This window comes from Orbicella franksi, chromosome 15, assembly GCF_964199315.1.
Source record: "Orbicella franksi chromosome 15, jaOrbFran1.1, whole genome shotgun sequence".
NCBI classification, from domain to species: Eukaryota; Metazoa; Cnidaria; class Anthozoa; order Scleractinia; family Merulinidae; genus Orbicella; species Orbicella franksi.
This window is the reverse complement of record NC_138159.1, coordinates 3173818-3197182: the sequence shown is the minus strand read 5'-3', so window position 1 is coordinate 3197182 and position 23365 is coordinate 3173818. Positions and strand designations below refer to the sequence as shown.

At 39.7% G+C, this 23365-nt stretch overlaps 2 protein-coding genes across 2 annotated transcripts in view; both read right to left on the bottom strand.

Annotated features, from left to right (window-relative positions):
• LOC145470543 (uncharacterized) overlaps nucleotides 1–16909 on the bottom strand; it is a 113819-nt gene extending 96910 nt beyond the window's left edge. The window contains exon 1 of the mRNA XM_081454354.1: nucleotides 16665–16909. The gene's annotated coding sequence lies outside the window, so the exon portion shown is untranslated. The remainder of the gene's footprint in view (nucleotides 1–16664) is intronic.
• Nucleotides 16910–16913: 4 nt separating this feature from the next.
• LOC145470517 (sperm-associated antigen 1-like) lies at nucleotides 16914–21721 on the bottom strand. The gene is made up of 5 exons (XM_081454324.1): nucleotides 21668–21721; nucleotides 20815–21036; nucleotides 19339–19552; nucleotides 18105–18182; nucleotides 16914–17026 (listed from the first exon to the last, which is right to left on the bottom strand). The coding sequence occupies exons 1-5, from the start codon at nucleotides 21719–21721 to the stop codon at nucleotides 16914–16916; spliced, it is 681 nt and encodes a 226-aa protein (XP_081310450.1).
• Nucleotides 21722–23365: the final 1644 nt, after the last annotated feature.

Here is a 23365-nt window from a genome sequence, read left to right as displayed (position 1 = left end):
AAAAACTAGCTGGATATATCAAGATATAGCAGAGCTTCAGGACTTCATAGTTTCCTAGCTCCTCTTGCCACACGCTTGCGAGCAATTTGCCAGTCTATCGCGACCGAAAACTAAACAAAATAATTGCTAGTTTGAGTTTCGCTTGAATTGTAAGCAACGCTTAATGTTTCATCAAGGCCCGATAACTTTACGTCCCTAGATACTGCTCAATTTTGTTCGTGTAAAAATCCAGTAAATTCTCTGTTGTCGATGAATGAGAGTGCCCGCCGATGCTTGTTTTGTACAGTCAGTAAACATGACAAATTGTACTTCCGCCGCACTTTCGTGTGAAAGCCTACATCGAACTCAAACAATAACTCTATAGTTTTTAAATATGTTTAAGATTGATAAATGTTTGAGAACATATTAAAAGCTAAGCTGAAAATATGTGAATAAAGCAGAAATAATCAGCAAAGTTACGATGACGCTTTGTTTAATCAACTTCGAATAACGATTTGTTGATCGAGTTATCAAAACTCCTTGTCTATTTTCATTTTCACAGTGTAAAACTTCACTTGCTTATGTTGAAGAAACACACATGATGTTAGTAGCCTTTTTTGCGTTCGTGAAATTTGTTGCGGCATCTCAGCACAAAATATAACGAAAGAAATCTTTGTCAAGATTTGTTTACAATAGTGAAAACACCGACTCGGACTTGAAAGTGCACGAGCTGCACTATGCAAATGAGCTAATTGTACGCGTCAGACTTTCCTTTCAAAATCTTTTGCAAACTCACCAAACAAGCAGAAACAATAAGAAATCATCAAAACAGGTTTTGGTTATGATTAACCATTGTCTGAGAAACTCACAAATTAACTCGATACCAGAGTAGAGAGTTTTCTTGCTATATTCTTAAGTCGGAACAAACGCAAAAACATACGCGTAAGCTTACAACTAGCGAGAGCAGATCTTATTACTCATACTCAGCGCGAGATTGAAGTCTTGTTTTCGACCCTGGTAAACCCACCTTTTCCGTTAGCTCAGAGCAAAAAACTACATATAAGCGCCCTGGTTCGTATTCCCTGCCTTATTCCCTGCCATCGCCGTGAAAAATACACAAGAGAATCTCTCAACTCTCACCATTTGATCACGTAACGTGACAACATCCACGCGAGAGCCTCCGACATGTGCGTGAATTCGCGCGGATATATGACGTCAGGATGGCGCAATTTGTTCTAAAAATAGAAAAATTGTCCCTTATCATAGGTGCGCGCGAATCCCGAGACTTACGGTCTCCGTCCCCGATTATGGCTCCTGGTCCATGGTCTCTTGTGCGCATTTCCACACCGTTGCCACCTCCCCCTCCCTAAGGAGCTCTGCAGAGTAGAGAGGGCTTGCTAAATGTTTGTTTCTCTGTAAACCAATTAACTCGATCCTGTTCTATCTCAACGAAGACTGACAGGTTCAACGCAATACGATATGATAAATAGAAATAAATTAAGTAAAACACTTATGCAGCGTCCACACTACGCCGGAGAAATTTGAAAACGCAGCTTTATTTCTACGGCTAGGCCTACCGTCCACGCTCTGAATCTGTCACGAAACGGAGCTTTTCGAAAACGCTCCTCAAACCGCGCAGGAGCTTTGCGTTTTCCTGTGGACAGAAAACGTTTTGAAAATGCAGGTTTTCGTAAAAGATGACGAGATAATCATGTGATTTTCCTGACCGAGGTTTCCTCAAACACCAATCCAAAATGGCCGCTGATTGTTGCGCTTTTAAATTCCGGGGCCTTAGGCTGCATGGAAGATATGTCATTTTATCTTACATGCGATGACACACCAGCTGACCTACGGGTATTCCAATAAATTAAAATTAAAAGTGAATGATATAATATATGAGTAAAAAATGCAAAAAAAATCTTACGCGGGATCATGAAATGCAATATAAAGTAATTATACTTTCTGCTGAAAAAAAACCCGAAAGCCTGACAATCAAGGAGTTAATACTAAGTAGTAAGTTAGGTTAAAAGGCCCTAAAGGTCAATGTTCTTCATACTGTTTTTAAGGCCTGAAAAATTCTGATAGTTCGTTGTGATCTGGTAACAAATTCCACAGCATTGGCGCTAGGTAACGCCACCATTTCGGGCCGTAGGTAAAGGTGTTGACCTTTGCCAATCTAATTTTAGAATTTCATTTCCCCTCAGATTGTATCAAGAATCAAGACTTTATTTATCCATGGTAAAGATTAAAGCTATAAGCTTATGGCACTAAAATAGCCGTGCACTAAAATAAAAGAAAAAAATAATCAATACTGTAACATGCTATTATTACAATTAATTCAGAAATATGTTACAAAAAATCATACAATTAAAACTTATACCTACAATTGTTAAATCTTCTTTTTACCGTTCCGAACCTCCCCTAATCTATTTAGTTCATATTCCACTCCCTTCCCACTCGTACCTCACCGATCAGTATATATTAGAAATAAGCAAAATCTGGATCCATATAGCTTTTGGGTCCATTTGTTGCATGACAGAAGGCGACTCGGCCGAAAAGTTCAACTGCTTAAGTTTTGTGGACTGCCAAGCCTTCTTTATGAAGGCTTTGATTCCTGTGCCATTTGCAAGAGGTGAAAGGAGTTTCCAATTGACGGCTCTCGATAGGCAATGGAGTTATTCATATAATAACTGTTAGAAGAAGGAACTGCTAATCTGTTTGCGTATACCTTGAATTATGTTAGTTCGGATGTCTCTTAATCATGAATTCCATACCCCTAATACCCCTAATTACCCCTAATACCCTTAATTACCCCTAATAACCCTAATGCCCCTAATACCCTAATTACCCCTGATACCTCTAATACCCCTAATACCCCTAAGTACCCCTAATACCCTTAATACCCCTAAATACCCCTAATACCATTGATACCCCTAATTCCCCTAATACCCCTAATTACCCGTAATACCCGTAATACCCTTAATACCCTTTATAACCCTAATACCCCTAATACCCTTTATACCCCTAATACCCCTAACACCCCAAATAAACCTAATACCCCTAATACCCCTAATACCCCTAATATCCCTAATACCTTTGACTACCCCTAATATCCCTAATACCAAACTGCGGTCACAAAAAAACAAAACAACGCATGTTGTAAAAACCTTGATTTGCGAACTTAACGTTTCGTATGCTTCTACATACATCATCAGAAGTATAAAACGGTTAGCTGCATTACAATATAGATTTAAAGGAGATGTTGACAGTGAGAAACGTCTTCTCTACTAGCCATTTATATGTTTTTTTCAGCAGATTTTAAGTCTGTTTGTTTTCATTTATATCCACTTGTCATTTCTTTCCTTATTAGGTACCAGTCTTCTCGTTTAAAGTGCACCTAACCCCAAAATTTGTTTTTCGCTAAAACGAATCTAGACTTTATCTGAAGCATTTGGGCGAAGAAATTTTTGAATTTTGTTGAATCCTCGATTTTCTATGCCCTTTCAAAGTCGCGCTTGAAGTGTTTCACGACCGCGTTTTAGGGAGTCTGGGGCGGCGGTACCTGATGACGTCTACCCAGGAACCAAACGCAATAGCGCCTCAGTCAACTCTCTGTATTTGCTCGAGAAAATGGTACACAAAATTAATCGTTCCGATGTATTTTGGGACTAAAACGTCCAAATTTTGTCTCAGAATCATTTCTTTTTCGTCACTGGAGTCAGAGTTAAGTTTCGATTCGGAAGACTCCGAAATAAACTTCGATCGAGCACGTTCGACAACTGTGAACTCACTGCTTAGAGCTTTGAGAGCAATTTACAATATTTCAAGCGACGAAGGGGAAGACATCTTTGCGGACGAGCTGCTTGTATATTAGGAATGGAAAGCTAGATACGAAGTGGAGGAGCAGGCAAACGAAAAGCAGGAAAGAAAACTCAAGGACTGCTTTGGATGGTAATTTCGTCAACTAAACATAAGATTCCCACGCGTGTTTATAACCAGTTTACATTTGTCCTTAGCGAAAATGTATTTTGTCAAGGTGTGATTGTTCTGTTAAATCCAGTTTGTGTTTTACTTTCAGTTGAATGCTACATGTTTATAAGAGCGACGTACGCGTTGCAGTTTTCGAGACTTGATGACCTCCAAAACATTGGCTTCGATCGATTGAAAATCGTTTTGTTTGGACCTGTATTTTTGAAGCTGCGGGAAGCAAGGCGGAAGGAAACATTTCATACAATTACCGATTTCACATTGTCACACGTTTTCAGTCGGAACTCCAAATAACCAATGTAAATTGTTCTCAAAGTTTGCAGTGAAATTCGTCGGGTAAGCGAAAAGGATGTGTTCCTTCAGCGGTCCGCAGATAATGTTACGCGGTCATATTTTCGACGCTATTGCACAGAATCTTTGTCGCACTGCTGATTTCCAAACCTTCGAAAAACTCTGTGAGTCTAACAATTTTGTCATCATGTAATTCTAAAGGATTAATCTTCGACTTTCATCTAAATCGAAAGAGAAATAAGAGTTGGTTAGCGGCGTACAGTTGCGATCTATTTACATATCAGTATAACGCTTCTTGATCATGATCGGATCACACAACTTCGCTGGTTATGTTATAAATACTGCGGGATTGGAAGATATGCGTTGTCGGTAGTATTTCTACAAATTGCTGGTTAGCTTTAAGCAGAAAATTTATGAAAATAGCGTTCGAAAGTCTGCGGAACAAATTCCAGTGAGAGTACGTTCTTCAATGGTTCTCACATATTCAGTTCGCTTGTTTCGGTTCGACAAAATCAACCATCGTTTACGTCTTTATTGCACCATTAGCCGATCATCGTCAGTAAATTGTACAGTATATCTTTCTTTAAATCTGGAATATTGCTGCAACAGCCGATAGCACCTCTGGAAGGCGTTTCTGCGCACTTTTCGAATGTGTATTGCACCATCGTGAAGGAAATGAGAGGACGTGAGATATCCAACCTTTCTGGGTAGGCGTCACAAGAGCCGCTGGACCCATTCTCCTCAAACTCGGTCGTGAAACAAAATGGCGGTGTTTTGGAGCTATTTTCGAGATTTCGTCGGGGCACAGAAAATCGAGGATTTAACAGAATCCAAAAATTTTTTCGCAGAACTATTTCAAATAACAAGTAGATTCGTTTTAGCGAAAAAAAAATTTTGGGGTTAGGTGCACTTTAAATTTATTGTAATGCAGCTAACCATTTTATACTTCTGATGATGTATGTGCTGTGTATGTAGAAGCATATGAAACGTTAAGTTCTCAAATCAAGGTTTATACAACATGCATTATTTTGTTTTGTTTGTGACCGCAGCTTGTTTTTTATATTTACTCAAGCTGATATGGCCGAAGAATAAGAGTTTCTACGATCCCTAATACCCTTAACACCTCTATTACCCCTAATACTTCTAATACCTCTCATACCCCTGATACCCCTTACACCAGGAGCCATAATCGGGGACGGAGACCGTAAGCAGGGCGGGAAGAGGCCGTGCGGTGAAACGGGCAGTCCGCTCTTGGTCCAATGTGTGATGCGGAGAAGGACTGGCACGAGCGCTTTCTCCGCGCTTCCGTTGAGATTAATTGCTGCCAAAAATTTCCTCTCTACGAACCGGAAATCAGCTTTTCTTTCATTATTTTTGAGCCACCAGTGGTGTATTTTCAAAGGCCTTTTTGATGCTTTAGACCCAAAAGTCAATACGTTTATGTCTGTTCTAATGATGCTGAAGTAGTTTCGTCTTAGGCTGCCCAAATTTGAGTGAAGTAAGACAGCGTCGAATGCAGGTATGTCCCCCTTATCATGACCAAGCCGTGATCCGCTTCTTCTTTTACGAGTACTCCACAATACTACACTAGTACTCTAAATTTTACACATGTTGAAGATCGATAGCTTTTACATAACATAGTAAAAAGCCAGCTGGATATATTTGGATATAGCAGCGTTTCAGAACTTCAAAGTTTCCCTTTTCTTGCTACACACCTGCTTGGATTTTGCCATAGAGACCGAAAAGTAATAAAATTTTGCGAGTTTGAGTTTCGCCTGAATTGCAAGCAACACGCGATGTTTCATCAAGGCACAAAAACTTTCGTCTGTAAATACTACTCAGTTTTGTTTGTGTGAAAATCCAATAAATCGCTGGTTTATACAAAAGCAAACAATTGTCAAATACTTGTGAAATGTTCGTGGCTAGTCTGACGCGGCGTTTCGTCTCGGCCAAGAGCCTCTTCAGAGACCTTTAGAATTCAAAGGCAAACTCGTTGAGCATCACGCCCAAAGTCCCGTTCGCAAATTCTTGATGTTGACAGTCTGGCCCTCTATCGCGGAAGGATTCCCAACCGTACGTTCACGAGTTAAATTTATGCAAAAGCAAACAATTGTCAAATACTTGTGAAATGTTCGTGGCTAGTCTGACGCGGCGTTTCGTCTCGGCCACGAACATTTCACAAGTTCCAACTCTAATAGTATTTTTGGGTAAATAACTTGTGAAAGTCAGCAATTATATGCAATTTTTCATAATTTAAATGTGGAAATCAGACAGATATCTTTTAGCACAGTAAAGAATAGATACAAGAAATATTTGAAATAATACCAAAATGGAGAAATTTCAGATTTACAAAGAATATATTAACAGAATTTTTGACTGTCCCTGCATCTGACAACACTAAAATTTTGGATACATTTTTCTAGCTTAGTTTATTTTGTATAAAAGAACAAGAATTTCTCACTCGTATGCGTTATTGAAAATTCTGTTTTAATAATGATTTCATTTCCTCGATTTAGCCAAAACGTATAACATTTTGGACATATACAATTTATCTTTGCTGGCATATAAGAACACGCTCGTGCTGTCGATTTCGGCCCGATAATCACATGCACTAGATAAGAGGAAAGCCTCAATTCTCATATCGATCATTTCTGTACTTAGAAAAATGCAGAGTAAAGATGCTTACCGATTGTATGGTCTCTTTCTAAAGAATGATAACAGCAGCTCGTCAAACATGGCCCGCATTGCGTTCCGTAGTGCTTCCTTCAGTTCGAGGATAATCATTATCTGGGCAGAATTGTCTGTGACATGGAACGCGAACACAAACTTTCCTTTTATTTTATAATTTGGACGGTATTTAACTCAATTCGAGATAAATATATACCTCCTGAAGGCCCGCATTCACGGCATTGGAAATCTCTTGGTTTGTTGTGAAACACAACACTCCAACCAAAACACGCATTCTCATTGGTTGAAACGTGAGTTTCGTGACATCACAGATGTCCTAATATTTAACAATTATTCCATGAAACCGCGTTGGATATGAAGTGATAAATAACCAACGAGCGCGTAGCGCGAGTTGGTTATGATCACTTCATATCCAACAAGGTCGAATGGAATAATTGTTTTAGTATATTCTTAATCGGGTTTTTGCCGCCGATTTTTATTTCAACAATTTTACAGAGCGGAAAATTTTTAAACTTGGCGCACTGTTTTCCATATAAGGTAAAACTCCGACTAATGGCTCATAGTCGGAGTTTTTGAGCCAATCAGAGAGCTAGAAATGCAATAGTCGGAGCTGAGAATATACTAAATCGGGATATTCCGGACTGATGACATATGCGTGGATCCGCGCGGATATATGACGTCAGGATGGCGCAATTTGTTCTAATAATAAAAAAATTGTCCCATATCATAGGTGCGCGCGGATCCCAAGACTTACGGCAAGGCGCTTAAACGTAGGGCGATGAAACGAGCGGGTCCGAGCAAAAGGGTGTGATGCAGTAGACTGGAGTCTACTAAGACGAGCAGATTCCGCTTACACTCGAACTTAGATTTCTAAAGAAATTCCACGAGACTCCCTTCTATATGAATTAAGGACTAGTATGTATGCCGACCTTAAAACTTCAGAAGGATTGGTAATTTCGTATTTTGCGAAATGATGACTTCACATGAAAACAGGCAATTGTGGTATTTCTCTTTTGATCGCAGACGTCGCTGCCGGCATTACGATCGCTAAAGAGTGGTTACCCCCCGCCCTTTTTTATGTAAAGAATGTTGTTTTTCGGCCAGCGGAGGCTGAATATTCTTATTTTCTGCCGATTTTAGGCTGAAAATATTCGTGTGAATACTCTTAGATTTTCGCGTATGGCTTTTCTGTTTTCGAATGTATTTTTCTGGATGGCGTTGATGTAATTTATGAGCCAGACTGCAGACAATAAAGTCTGATGTGACGCACATGACTTCTTGCAGAAATGTTATTAGCATTGAACATAAGGCTAGTGATGTTTTTGTTGCTTTTTGGCTAGTTTTGCCGTTTAGAGAAAGGAAAAATTTTACACAGTTTAATTAAAAACATATAATTGCATTGTATTTTCAACTCACAAAATTATATCATGTTTTAAAAAGATCTCAGCCTCGGGTTTATATTAAGTCCTAAAATATTCTAAAAGTTTCGCAACTTTCGGCCTCGATATTCGTACGTCTGTTCTTAAGTATTTTCGTCGTAAGCTGCTCCAGTTTGAGTGAAGTAAGACAGTGTCGAATTTAGGTATGTTCCGCTTCAAGCTTATATATATCACTGACCAAGTTGTGGTCCGACGGATGCTTCTTTTACATGAGCTGTACATTACTCCACTTTAAATTTCACATATGTTGAAGATTAACAGCTTTTCCGTTACACAGCAAAAAACCAGCTGGATATATTTAGATATAGCAGAGCTTTAGGACTTCATAGTTTCCTAGCTCCTCTTGCCACACGCTTGCGAGCAATTTGCCAGTCTATCGCGACTGAAAAGTAAAACAAAATAATTGCTAGTTTGGTCAGTTTGAGTTTCGCCTGAATTGTAAGCAACGCTTGCTGTTTCATCAAGGCCCAATAACTTTATGTCCGTAGATACTGCTCAGTTTTATTCGTGTAAAAATCCACTAAATTCTCTGTTGTCGATGAATGAGAGCGCCCGCCGATGCTTGTTTTGTACGGTCAGTAAACATGACAAATTGTACTTGCGCCGCACTTTCGTGTGAAAACGTACATCGAACTCAAACAATAACTCTATAGTTTTAAAATATGTTTAAGATTGATAAATGTTTGAGAACATATTAAAAACTAAGCTGAAAATATGTGAATAAAGCAGAAATAATCAGCAAAGTTACGTTGACGCTTTCTTTAATCAACTTCGAAAAACGATTTCGATTTTGTTGATCGAGTTATCAAAACTCCTTGTTTATTTTCATTTCCGCCGTGTAAAACTTCACTATGCTTATGTTGAAGAAATACACATGATGTTAGTAGCATTTTTTGCGTTCGTGAATTTTGTTGCAGCATATCAGCACAAAAGATAACGAAAGAAATCTTTGTCAAGATTTTTTGATAATTGAAAACATCGACTCGGACTTGAAAGTGCACGAGCTGCACTATGCAAATGAGCTAATTGTACGCGTCAGACTTTCCTTTCAAAAACTTTTGCAAACTCACCAAACAAGCAGAAACAATAAGAAACCATCAAAGCAGGTTTTGGTTATGATTAACCGTTGTCTGAGAAACTCACAAATTAACTCGATACCAGAGTAGAGAGTTTTCTTGCTATATTCTTAAGTCAGAACAAACGCAAAAACATACGCGTAAGCTTACAACTAGCGCGACCAGATCTTATTATTCATTTCCAGCGCGAGATTGAAGTCTTGTTTTCGACCCTGAAAAACCCACCTTTTCCGTTAGCTCAGAGCATAAAACTACATATAAGCGCCCTGGTTCGTATTCCCTGCCTCATTCCCTGCCATCGCTGTGAAAAATACGCAAGATAATCTCTGAAGGTCTCTCAACTCTCACCATTTGATCACGCAACGTGACAACATCCACGCGAGAGCCCCAGACATGTGCGTGGATCCGCGCGGATATATGACGTCAGGATGGCGCAATTTGTTCTAAAAATAGAAAAATTGTCCCATATCATAGGTGCGCGCGGATCGCAAGACTTTACGGTCTCCGTCCCCGATTATGGCTCCTGCTTATATATATAAAAAGGAGTGCTCCGCACGATTAGCACGATCACTGAGATGGACCACTACAGACAATCGTTTATGAGTATTATGGGCATTACGGACGAGAAAATGTCGAGCTAACCTCCTTGCAGCTCTACGATAGCATTCATAGGCGGGCTTAACCTAGCCATCTTGTCCCTCTTTTCCTCATAATTTTTAGCGCGGTTTTGAAAGTAAACAACGGAGCATGAATGGTGCAGTGGTGAGAGCGCTCGCCTCCCACCAATGTGGCCCGACTTCGATTCCGGCCCGGTGTCATATGTGGGTTGAGTTTGTTGTTGGTTCTCGCCTTGCTCCGAGGGTTTTTCTCCGGGTTCTCCGGTTTTCCTTTCAATTACTCCGCAAAAGTCAACTCTCTTAATCGGTCAGGATAGAGGACACGCTAAGGCTGATGTGGTTTTCTCTCTAAATATTGTAATTTTTGAATCAACCAGCGAGTTCCAAAGGCCATTTTGGCGGTACTTAAATGGCGAAGGTTTTTTGACTCAACCGGACGACTTCGAAAGTCTTATTTTATTTTATTGCTTTCATTTTCTCTAAGAGCTATAGTGAGAAGAAGACAGCAACTGATCCTCTTTGAACTTATATTTAGTCTATTTCTTTAAACTGTTTCGTCTGATGAGTACAGACTTCCGGAAGCTTTCAAGATTGAAATTTAATGTTAGGGCTCACGGTTTTAACGTTTGAACCATCAGCCTCAAGATCAGTAAACATTGAACTTGGCCATTAGTTATTCAACTAATACGAGTCTGTTTTAGAATTGTGGCCCCGTCCACACTAATGCGTTTTTAAAGGTATCCGTTTTTGTCTCAAAACAAAACGAAGCAAAGTATTTTGGCCCACGCTAGCGTTTTCGTTTTGTTTTCACCTCTCCACACTATTGCGCTTTCATTCGAAAACGGAGACTTTTTGATACGATTTTCTCCTATCGTCCAAAGCCGACTAATCAACCTAGCCGGCGAAGCAAAAACGCCATTAGTACTACGGCCGGAAACGGTTGATCCAGTAGTTTATAACTTCGTAGTCGTAGCGTCATCGGATATCCGAAGTGTCGTGTTGGTTCATAACCCCGTAGTCGTAGCATCATCGGATATCCGAAGTGTCGTGTTGGTAATAAGCCCGATTCTCCGCTATCTGAAAAAAAAAATCATTGAAACTTACTTAGAACCTTTTGAGGGACATTTTAGGCAAATAAATTTAACAAACCAAGTGATGCCAGGGCACCACTATAGCCCAGTTTCGAGTTCGCCATGACCGCTGAATAAAAGCACTGAGAACGCATTTGTACAGGGTTAGCCTTGACCTAAAAGAAATATTCACAAATACCGGCGGGAAGGCGCCACAAATTTAAACATTAAACAATACACAGAGCTTTAAACAGGTCATCTTCTCGTTGGAATTTGTGAATATTTTACTTTAGGTCGAGGCTAACCCTGTGCAAATGCGTTCTCAGTGCTTTTAATCAGCGGTCATGGCGATCTCGAAACTGGACTATTAAAGGAATTTTGTAGGGCAAGGATACCTAAAAAGGTTAACATGTTTCAAGACTGAGCCCGGGATACAAATCAAGTTATTATGGCACAATTGTGAAATCCCAATAATAATCAATTTCTACGACAGCTTAGAAAGCGCTTCTAAAACCTTAGACTTCTCTAAACCATTTGTGCTAGCTTTGTGCTTCCCACAAAGCATCTTCCTCCACCAAAAAGGTACGAGAAGTCAGAGATTTCTGATTGATGGCGTGTTAGGAAACTGGTCAAGAATACGCACCAACTAGAATAAATCAAATATAGAGCCCTCCCCTTACACAGTAACAAACGAGATGCCCTAGTAGTCCCACGATTTACTCTCATGATCACCGCTTTCGTGCCCCTCAAAACCCTTTGCAATTGGCGTCATTGTGGAATTTCTTGCCTAAGTACCAAGAAGAAATAACGCTGAAGAGTCTAATGGCCTATTCTTTGAATCCGCTTGCTTCTTAATCTTAACATTACGACGTATGCAATCGGGGAGGGGGACAGAGGGGGGGGGGGAGGGGGGCTCCCTTGTGAAAGTCGGGGATGCTCGTCGTCTCGCTTAGAAGTGTAAATCACGAACTTTGCCCCAGACCGAAATATACGTTCCTTTGGAAACTCATTTTAAAATAATTCAGTAGCTTGAGTAACTTGAGCATTCAAGGGAGTGTCTGGGCTGAAAATACATTTTGCTTGGGAAAAATGTATCTTGGCACGCAATGGACTGTGGAATGAATATTGGCCCGTAAACTTTACTTACTGACAATCGCATGGGAGGCTTCTGAAGAAATTCCAGCGTGACGTCATCACCCATGAGCACAAACGGAGCCCATTGCTCGACTTTACTGAACCTCTCTGATTCTCGTAGGCGTTTCATGGCCTTGTTTAAAGCTTCACTCGATCGTCTTCCTTCAGCTAGGTGGTAGTAGAAACTTCCCATGAACTTAAAAGTGGCCTTGTCCTCGATCGCCCACAATGCCACCAGAACCGAACGAGCACCTGCAGCTAGAAAAGCCCTTGCAATGCCAGTCGTACCCTCGGCGGCCTTGCTCATCCCTCGACCACTGTGACAACAACTCAGTACGACTAATAGTGGCTTTGCTCGCAACTTCAACACATCTTCCACTGTCAGCACGCCGTCGCCTTCCATACATGGCACCGCGTTTGGCCGTGTTGGCTTCTTCTTGGCCAAAAAGATTTCACCCCGTTCAGCACTACCATAACTTGCAATGTGCACTAAAGCAGCATTTTTCAACCCGTTCAGCAATGCCATTTTTGTAGCGTTTTCTCCAGTTAGAGGTTGAGTATTGATTAATTTCCCGATCATTTCGACTTCTTTCCTTGCAAATGGAATCCGAGAAACCGTAGACAACCTTCCACGGTATGCCACTTCCGGGGGAATCTCTGGATCTCCCAAGAGCACAGCGCCACTCTCTCTGTGATAACCTTGTGGACAATCTGTAATCAGTTTCAAAGTCGTCAGTGAAGGAGCGAGTCGGGTTCTTAAAGATTCGTGCAGGTACTTCGAATCAGGATCAACAAATGCAGCGAAAGGTAAAAACCACAGTGGACCACAAGGAATGATAACGAGCTCATCACCTTTAAGTTGGTTTACTATAGGGCCAATAGTTACATCATAGAGGGCTCTGAACATCTCAGTTTTGTTATCGTTACGCGAGACAGCACTTGACACTGTTTCCTGAAAGCGGTGTCGGGCATACAAGTTACGGAAGGCAGCAGGGTGGACAGCAGGGGGGAACGCGATTTTTTCAAATCGCACACCTTGGTCTGGCGTTAGCAGCCAAATGTACATAATATCGTTGTCTATAGCAAAGAAAATTGTGTTCGTTGAAATATGCTTGCATACATCTGACACTGCGTCGTCTTGTTTAAGTTGGTAAGTTTGTATTCCATAACGGGACTGAATAGCGTGTGCGAGAGCCTGGGCACGACCTTGTTCGACCGCCCAAAGAGCTTCCAGAACAAAATCAAGTTTTAACAACGTTCTACATAAAGCAATGTACACAGGGTTGAATTCATCAAACAAATTAATTTTCCATTCATCGGTGAAAACGTTGTTTTTCCGAGACTGAAGACTAGCTCTTATGTTATTACACAGTCTTGCACTTGACTTGTAACAAGCCAAAGCTTCTTTTAAAGATTCCAGGGACTCTAAATTACAGCCTTTGTGATAATACGCACGGGCCTCATCAATCTCGCACTTTTCTTCTTCAGCGATACTTAGCTGCATCTCGTGGTACTCTATGGCTCGCTCAAAGTTTTTGAGCCCGTGATGGACACGGCCTAAATTACCACAAACCGTTCTCTCTCCAACCCGGTCACCAAGCTCCTTAACAATTGCTAGATTTAGTTCGAGGTACTCGATGGCCTTTGCCCGGTCTCCAACTCTGTCAAACACCATGCCAAGGTTACCATAGGCATGTCCTTCTCCAGCCTTGTCCCCCGATTCTATGGCACCTTCTAAATGCTTTTTATGATATTCGTTGTAATTTCTCCAACCTTGAAAGATGCTGCCGAAGCTGCTACAGGCTCTTCTTTCACTCTTTTTGTCGCCCACTTTTCTAGCAATTGCTAGTTGCTTTTCAAAGCATTCCAGAGCTTTCTCAACGCTTCCGATACTGTTGTAAGTACCGCCAAGTTTACCATACGCACTTCCTTCTCCAGCCCTGTCTTCAAGTTCTTTGCAAATACGTGCATATTGTTCAAAATTCTCAGCTGCTTCCTGAAAATTGCCAGTTTTAAAGTAATCCTCACCAAGCTTGACAAAACATTCTCCTTCTCTCTTTCTGTTTCCTACCTTTTTGGTAATATCGAGATTTAGTGGAACGAATTCCACAGGACTTGTAACTGGTTGTCCGCTTCCCTAAGACAAAATGAAAGAAAATATTGCGGGACACAATCAGTACCAAATTGCATTGTAAAAATATGAATGAAAATCTTGTATGAATCATGGCTATTCCCCTTCCCTTCTTGCAATGTTGGTTTGGGTAACACAGGAACTGCATGCGTTGGTTTTAAAACCAAAACAACATTGAATTGGGAGTGGGTAGGGAGCAACCTTCATGTGGTTTGTTTACGTCGTATGATTATCACCCATGGTTGTAGCTACAGCAGCAATTCAGTTCGCAAGCGTTTCCGCCAAAGCGTTAAGTTTAATCTTAAAATGTAAAGGAATAATTGGAAATTATCACCAAATTTAGTGAGAATTATGCTAAACAGTTTGATTATTCTCCGGCTTGATCTCTGCGAGTTGATAGGCTTCATCAACTTTTGCCTCATGGAAAGAGAAAAAGAGGGAGATAGAGAATACTCGAGAGGGCATATACTAATTGTTAAGTTTTATTACTCGTCATCCCATTTTAGCGTCATTTTATTGTTTCCATACCTTGTCCTTTACGGTTTCATTTTCTGTTTGGTCCATCGTGCCTCGGTCTGTTTTCAAACCTTTTAACTGTCTATGGATAGACTTCTTTAGTTCCATCAGTATATTCTCTTCTGGGTCAATCTTTTTATTGTTAATTATTAATAATAATACTGTGTTTTCTGAAACAAACTGTGGCAGCCCGACATCAAACATAATAGAAGTCAATGAATTTACTGATGTTAACTTGAACATTTAAAAACAAATTTTTGTAATTGCGTTTCAGACAAGACTACTTTTGGTTCTCTGGGACTTTTCCTAACCTTAGTAAGGCGTATTTTACGATAACTGCAGACATTCGCGCGCGCTCATTGGCTAAGTTTCATTGTCAATAAGCGGACGGACACATGAATTTAATACATAGATTTAGTCAAGCCTAAAAGTGGAGCTCCTAAAAGTGGGCTGAGTTATTCCAAGCCCGATTAAACTAACCCAGGATTAGTTAGAATTTTGATTTGAGTTTTGTAACTTTGCAGTGAGATTTTCTGTTACATTGTTTGGCCTTCTGTTTTGAGTCTGAACAATCCCAAAATAGACAAAACATAAGTAGCGAAAAACATTTGTATACAAGAAAAATTTATACTTCGGCTAACTTTTAATCCTAGGTTAGCGTTGACCGGCTTCCGAACAAACCGGCCCAGATTACAACAATTTAACCTGACATGAGTCCGCAATCCAATCAAAAATAAGCACTTGATCAGCGGTCAACTTCAAAAAAACACGTGAACTCTAAACTTGACACACATGAGTTCTAAACTTGAGCCCTCGATATGCTCACGTGATACTGGTCAGCGTATACCTTGTTAATTGACCATAACATGGACGTCTAATATCAAAGAGGGACGCTACAAACCAATCTGTGTCAAAATTAGCTGGAGTATAGCGGCCATTTGCGTGACTCCGTCGTCGTACGCGCCCACGAGCAGTAACGCTAACCATGACAACCACGGGAAAATCAATTCATGGGTTTCCTTTTATTTCCTATGTGGTTGCGTTCCTTTGGGACTCTCGGATCAGGATTTATGATCTGAGATCACTCGGATCATGGTGCTATTGGTGTACCAAAGGAACGGGACTTTAGTTCGTAGGATCACTTACCATGATATTATATAATTACAGAGCGCGCGTCAGCGGAATCCAAAAGCGTACAAAAGCGCTAGAACAAACAAACAAATTAATAGCCAGTAATAATATCTCGAGCAATGTTGTTACAAAATTTGAGGTTCCATCACGGAGGTTCCATGCACGGATATTCAGGGGAGTTATACGACAATTTCGGGGTAAAACCGAAAGTTTTTGTACAAGCCATTCAAATATTTGTACTTCACTGGCACTTCGTCGATTTTCTGATTAATTTCACTCAATAATAGGCAGAAACAGGTTTAAATTACGAATACTAACCACAACATAAATGCTGTCGACCGAACGCCTTGTAAATAGAAATTATTTTTCGAAAATTATTAGTAAATTGTAATGGATATATGTTATAATGCTAAAATGTGTGCTAGTTAAGACAGACATATACAACAGCAACATGCACTGTCCAGCAGGTTCTGCACATCAAGAGTACGTACAGCCTTTCCGAATGCCTGTAAGGTAAAGAAAAAGTCTGCATACGAGCCGACTGGCCCACCAGGTCGGAACCTATCCCGATTTATGTAGCATAAAGCGACTAGGAGTATTGCTACTCCCCCCTGGATGGGATGCTAGTCTATCGCCGGTACTCATTTATACACCTGGGTAGAGAGAGGCACTGTGAGAGTAAAGTCTCTTGCCCAAGAACACAGCACAATGTCCCCGGCCAGGGCTCGAACACGGACTGCTGGATTCGGAGACGAGCGCACTAACCATGAGGCCATCGCACCTCCCGTGGTCTTATCGATGCTTTCCTCCTCCCCGTACCCCTTCCCTTCCCCTACACATTAACCTAAAGTTATTTAACCATAGAATGGATGGAATATCAGCACGTTGTCAAAGGATACTTCAAATCCTTCATCACACCATTTAATGGCTTCTTCAAGCTGATTCAACGCCTTGCAAGCTCTTGCTCCTGCGGATAACAAAATATTCGAAGTGATAATTGAATTGACTCCTTTGTATTTATGTAATATATCAAACCCGAGAGACAGTGTTTTCAACGGGATATCCAAACACCGAGAAGTATGACGTATGACTTATGACGTCGTTCAGAATGGTGCAGAAAATGCAGACGTTCGACGAAAAAGTCTCAAAAGAAGTCACCCTTGAAACAACAGGACACCGAAGATTATGAACTGCGTTCTGCGAACGCAATTACCGTAAATCCTAAAATAAGCGCCTTCTTCGAATAAGCGCCCTTCCCATCAGCCAAAATTTAAAATAAGCACCACCCTCGAATAAGCGCCCCCCTCCCCTCCCCCCATCTTGTGGACGAGTAATGAGACAACAAAGGATGTATAGTTTTCGTCGTGTCGCATTAGATTTGTACATTGTTTCAGTTTGTGAACACGTGAAGTCTGGAAAAAAATTACAAGTACTAACGGTGCCGCGATTTAAAGTTTAGGACCAGCTTTTTATGTCGATAAACAGCTTACGTTGTTGTTTACGCGCAGATGATGTATTAAAAAAAATGATCGTGTCAGGCCACGATTTGGGGAAAATTAAATAAGCGCCCACCCTCGATTAAGCGCCCCCTCGAATAAGCGCCCCACATCTTCTCTTAAATTTGAAATAAGCGCCCCTGGCGCTAATTCGAAGATTTACGGTAACCGAGCGTGATGTTTTTAAGGGGAAAATCTCCAACCGAGACCTTGCCGTGTTGACCGAGCGATAGGTATGTTTGAAAAGACCGAAAAGTAGTTTATTATATGGCTTTTTGGTTTGCTTTTGCAGGCTCGTGATCAAACATGGGTTTAACTTAATTAGTCTCGGTTTGAGATTTTCCCGTAAAGACCTCACTCTCGGTTTATGAGTAGTTAGGAATCAACCCACCACGATTAGCCTCGGCCAAAACAGCCCTGTTGCGAAAGGCTTAACTTAGCACTGATTGTAAAATCTTATTATTTTGATTACAAAATCTGTATCACTATGGGTTTAACTTAATTAACAACATCTATAAAGAAAACTACTCAGTTATAATCAGACCTCACCTATTATTATGGTCTGCAAGTTTGATGGTTGAAGCTCTCTCGTAGATTTTACATCACTGATTGCTTCGCTGTAATTTCCTGAAAGTTAAATAAAAAACATAAAGAGAACAGTAATGAATTATTAATGAGTTTGAGAAATAAAGTTCTCAAAGTCATTAATAATTCATCAAGTTTAAACAAAGGAAATCATGACCGTGACGGTATAGGTATTTGGATATCTGATCTTAATTAGCAAAGATTTTTACGGTTTTAATTCTCCGTTTTCTCCTTAGCTTTAGTTTCGATTGAGAAGATATATCAAACACGAGAGACAGTGTTTCATCGGGATATCCAAACACCGAGAACAGAGTTGAAAATACGACGCACAGCGGAGTATTTTTCACTGCGTGAAGTGAGCGGTGTCGTGGTCCTGAAATCATATGATACGGACCCGTATTTTTCGAAAATACGGACATACCGGGAGGTACCGCGATTCAAGACACGCAACGTGTACATTGGGTGGCCGGACCCGTATTCGTTCCGATTCGGACTTTTTCCGAAATTACTCATTTCAAGCAGTGTTTCACGAAATTTGAGGTGTTTGGATAGCTGACGAAACACTGTCTCGAGTGTTTGATATATCTTCTAGATCGAAAAAAAAACTAAGGAGTAAACGGAGAAGTAAAATCGTCAAAATCTATGCTAATTAAGACCGGGTATCCAAACCTCCTTCACAGTTGTGATTTTCTTTGTTTTAACTTGATGTATTATTAATGAGTTTGAGAAATTTGTGTCAGAAATACCATACATTATACATTACTAGAGGTTTAATTAACATACAGTGTTTTATTACTTGCACTAAAAAATTAATTTCAAAAAAAAAAATAATAATAATATTACTATACTAATATAAGTAAAAGTTTAAAACAATTGAAAATTCAACATCAAGTTTTGCAAATACAATACAGTTATATATTTCTAACTAAAACAGCACTAGCTGTATGTTCGATCTAACAACATTTTTTCAAGACGTTATGTGCGTCACATCAGCCTTTATATCCCACAGTCTGACTCAAAAATTACTTCCATCAAATTACTTCTCTCAAAGTCATGATAGGTCAGATAATCTGACGTGATGTCGGCATAACGCGCTCTGTATTCCTGTAATCTCAGAATATTCACAAGAATATTCAGTCTGTGCCGGAAAAACAATACTCTCGTCAACAAGAGTGTAGCTTATGCTTCAAATACATACCCAAAAGATAATGCGAAGTGGCCCTGACGCTGTACAGGTTGGCATTGAATTCTTCATCTTTGCACTTAACTTGTAGCCCCTTTGTGTAGAAATCAACTGCGCTGTTGTATTCCTGCTTTCTGAATTCTTCATCGCCTTTGGTTTTGTGCTCCTCGGCTATTGCTAAAACACAAAAGACGTGCACACCGCATACAATTACATCTTTCTGTCGAACCTACGAATTCCTATGGCTTTACAGTTACGCAGGACCGTGATAGAAGTAGTGATAATTTTTAAGACGTAAAAATTTCATTAGGTTTCGACAGAAGCATATGCTAGATGATATGCTTCCGGTTTCGAGGACATGTCTCGGCAGCCGAAATGCCCATCGCAATTAATTTCAATGTTCAGTTTGAATTTGTTACCCTTCTGAGGGCTGTTCAAACAGGTGGGATCGATACGACATTTAATTAACAACAAAAGAACGATGATAGGCGAAAACCAGGACATAAATTAAAAAAATATATTTCCAAAAGAGGGTGAAAAACTAGCCTGATAGGGATGCTGGTTCAAAACAGAAAACAGGTTTCTTTCAATAAATCAGTCTGGGAGTAAGGGAGTTTATGCAAGCCACATCGATGGAAGGTTAAGAAAACCACGACGGCAACAGCAACGGGAACGTCGCCAAACAAAGACTTAATGAGGAGAACAATAGCTGTGTACGTGCGTTATAATTTTTGGTACATTTCTTTGTCGTCCTCTGCAAAACAACAGGGATTTTTAGCAAACCACGACCGCGACGGCAACGAGAACGTCACCAAACAAAAGGTTTAATTAGTAAAACAATGGTTCTGCTCGTGCCTTTTGGATCTTTGTACATTTCTTTGCCGTCCTCTGCAAAACAACAGAGAGCTTAAGAAAATCACAACGCTAAACAAAACGTTTAATGAGGAGAACAATGGCTGTGCACGTGCATTATAATTCTTGGTTCATTTCTCTGTCGTCCTGTGCAAAACAACATCGTGAAATGACCAGGTTTTGCGTTGTCTGGAGAACATAAACCACGACGGCTAATTTTTTAATTTTTATTTCAGATTTATCGCTGTGTCCCAAATTCAGTTTTGTGATAGCTTTGACAGTGATAAAGCAAATGACTTTAGGGCGCCGCTAGATTTGTAGGTAAAATATAAAATCATGCATTTTTTAATCGACGTTGTCCTCGGGGTCGCCGTCTTAGTTTCTTACGCTCCCTAACAACGTGAAATGGCTAGGTTCTGCATATTTTGGAGAACGGAAACGACGGCGGCTAATTTTTCGTACTTTCATTTGGAATTGAACGCTGGCGTTACATATTTAGCTCGAGCAAGTTCTGAAACCAATTGGTGCACTGAACAGATCTAGACAATTGAGAAATTCGAAGGTAAAATACAAATTCATTTTTTAGAAGGCGGTTTCCTCGCGGCCTGAAGAGACCACAGGGCACGCACTTCGATATACCTTGAAACCCGCATTTACAATCAATGACTGAGAATGAACATAGGCAACAATAGCAAGGTCATAGATTGTCGTGTTTATATTATTCAGTAACATCTTACCTCGTGAAGTAACATCGTCACATTCTAGTGTTGCAGTGGTGGTAGATAACGCGTAAGATTTATGTTCCTCCACAATATCAATTTGATCCTTCGATTCCATAACTTCTGCCTCGTCAATACTCGTCTTTCGAATACAGAGTTCAGTTCATGGAGTTCTTTCGTTTCATTTCGAAATCGAAACGTCACACTACTGTGATATCACAGTCGAACTGGGCCATGTGCACCGTTAAAAATAATCAACCCTATTTGTGCTGTTCAAGGGAAGTAGGTTACCTTTAATGCAATTATGACCAAATTGTGTCACTTCTCCCAATAAATATTCTGAAAAAAAAAAATTGGGTGTGCGTTGACTGTTCCGTGACAATCTTGATTTGACAGCTTTCTCTGTCCGGCCAAACTTGCAGATTTTCAGTGTACCTTTCATTATCAACCGCGAGAACATCCGGTTTTTTTAGGTTCCAGAAAGACCGGATGTTCTCGCGGGCTCAGTTTTAACGAGATCAGTGTTTTCAGTGTCTTACTGTAGATTAATTGCACTCTTTTTGTATTTTCTATTTTTGAAATGATTGTTCCAACTTGCTACTTTAAGAAATCGGTAAATCCAACAAAACAAATTTACTTTGTAAGTTGGCAGATTTGAAATTCATTACGACATTTTTCGTGTTATCATGTCGAAATTCGCATGATTATGAATCTTATTCTTTAACATCCTTACGTCTTATTTATAAAAATCGGCCAATGAAATTTCCACGTACCTGAACTAGAATTTCTTTTTCACTTCTTACCGGTGTGTCTTGACGACATGGCATTTTAAACTTCTTCACCTTAAAGTTTTTTTTGAGATTTTAGATTCTAGTTTCTGGTGCTTAGCTTTCAGTGTCGGGGTTTTTGATTTTACTTCGCAGTTCACAAAATTTACAAGTTATCATTCAGTTGTCTACATATGATTGATGACATCACTACACTTGAGTATCACTTCATTTCAGTTTCCAACTGACAAGAAAAGGTTAATGTAGTAAAGTGTTGCTGTTATGAAAACATTTTAAGGTGGCTCAAAACAGTTTCTGAGCACTTTCCACCACTTGGATTTTGATGGGTCATAATAACCACTCTTTATCACTTGATGCTACAATCATGGTATCAAAAAAACTGCCCAATCATGGGTAAACACATTTGTTATCATTTTCGTGACACAATAGGTTACCATAGCAACAATATCACCTGCTTAAACACTCTTAATTATAGCTTTAAGGGCTTATAATTCTAAAACGGCACGCTAGATTTTTTTAATTATTAAATTGTGATGAGCAGGATAACACGAAACGTTTGGCAAAGTCTAAAACAATTCTGTACATAGGGTTCAGAGCCACCTTAAATTTTCAAAACTTTATGGTGGCTGATAGCAGTTTCCAGTACTTTTCCAACAGCTTTACTTTAAGGAATCGATACTACAATTAATGTTTCAATTTTGGTATCAGACAAATGCCCAGCCATTGGTAAGCCAACAATGCTAGTCTTTATGGCATAAAAGGTTGCCATCGTGACGGTACAACCTGTTAAAAGCACCCTTAATTTAAGCTTCAAGTGGTGAACCCGACATAATCGATAATAAAACAATGAGACGTCAGTGCTCTAATCGAGGATGCGTGTTAAAACTGCCTTATATGCACTTCTTAATTCTTGAACTACTCACTTAAATATCAATTTTTATTTCTCTCTTGTATTATACTGTATTTGTGATTTCAGAAACAGTTTTTATATTATTTATAATTATTTATTCTTACTTATTCCTAGTGTACCCAATTAATTTTAATTCGTATTCTTAACTGTACATTTTAAATCTCAATACATTGTAACGTAGTAGTGTCCGCAATTAGCTTCTGTAAGCTAAATACCTACCCTGACACTTAAATGAAGTTATTATTATTATTATTATTATTATGAGAGTCACAGAGCTCTTTTCTGAGTTATTAGTTAGTTGTTAGAGAGGTTAAGCATGACGTTAACGGGAGATGGAAAACGGCGAAGATACTTCTCGATTGTGAGTTCTTTTCTTCTAATCCGTAGATAAAGCACACAAAAACAGCATAATGTCTCCTACTATTCATTGCAAATACAAATAATTTCACTCTACTGTACACACAGCTGAAGAGAGAGGGCAAAAGTTTCATTTTTGCCGTTTGCCGTTTGCAGTAAACGTCATGCTTAAACTCTCTATTGTTAATTACTTTGCATACGGCTGGCGCGTCTGAAATTTGAATTGACCAATCAGGATTCAGTAGGCGGGAAAAACTTTACTGTCCTGTCATCAATGTAAGTTAACAGGAATAGCATTGAAATCAGGCAACTTTTCTCACTAGATATGGCATTAAATATTCAAGAAAAGGGATTTACAATTCCCAAAACCATATCAGATTGTTAAAAGTGAAAAATATGAAACATTTTGTTTCTCC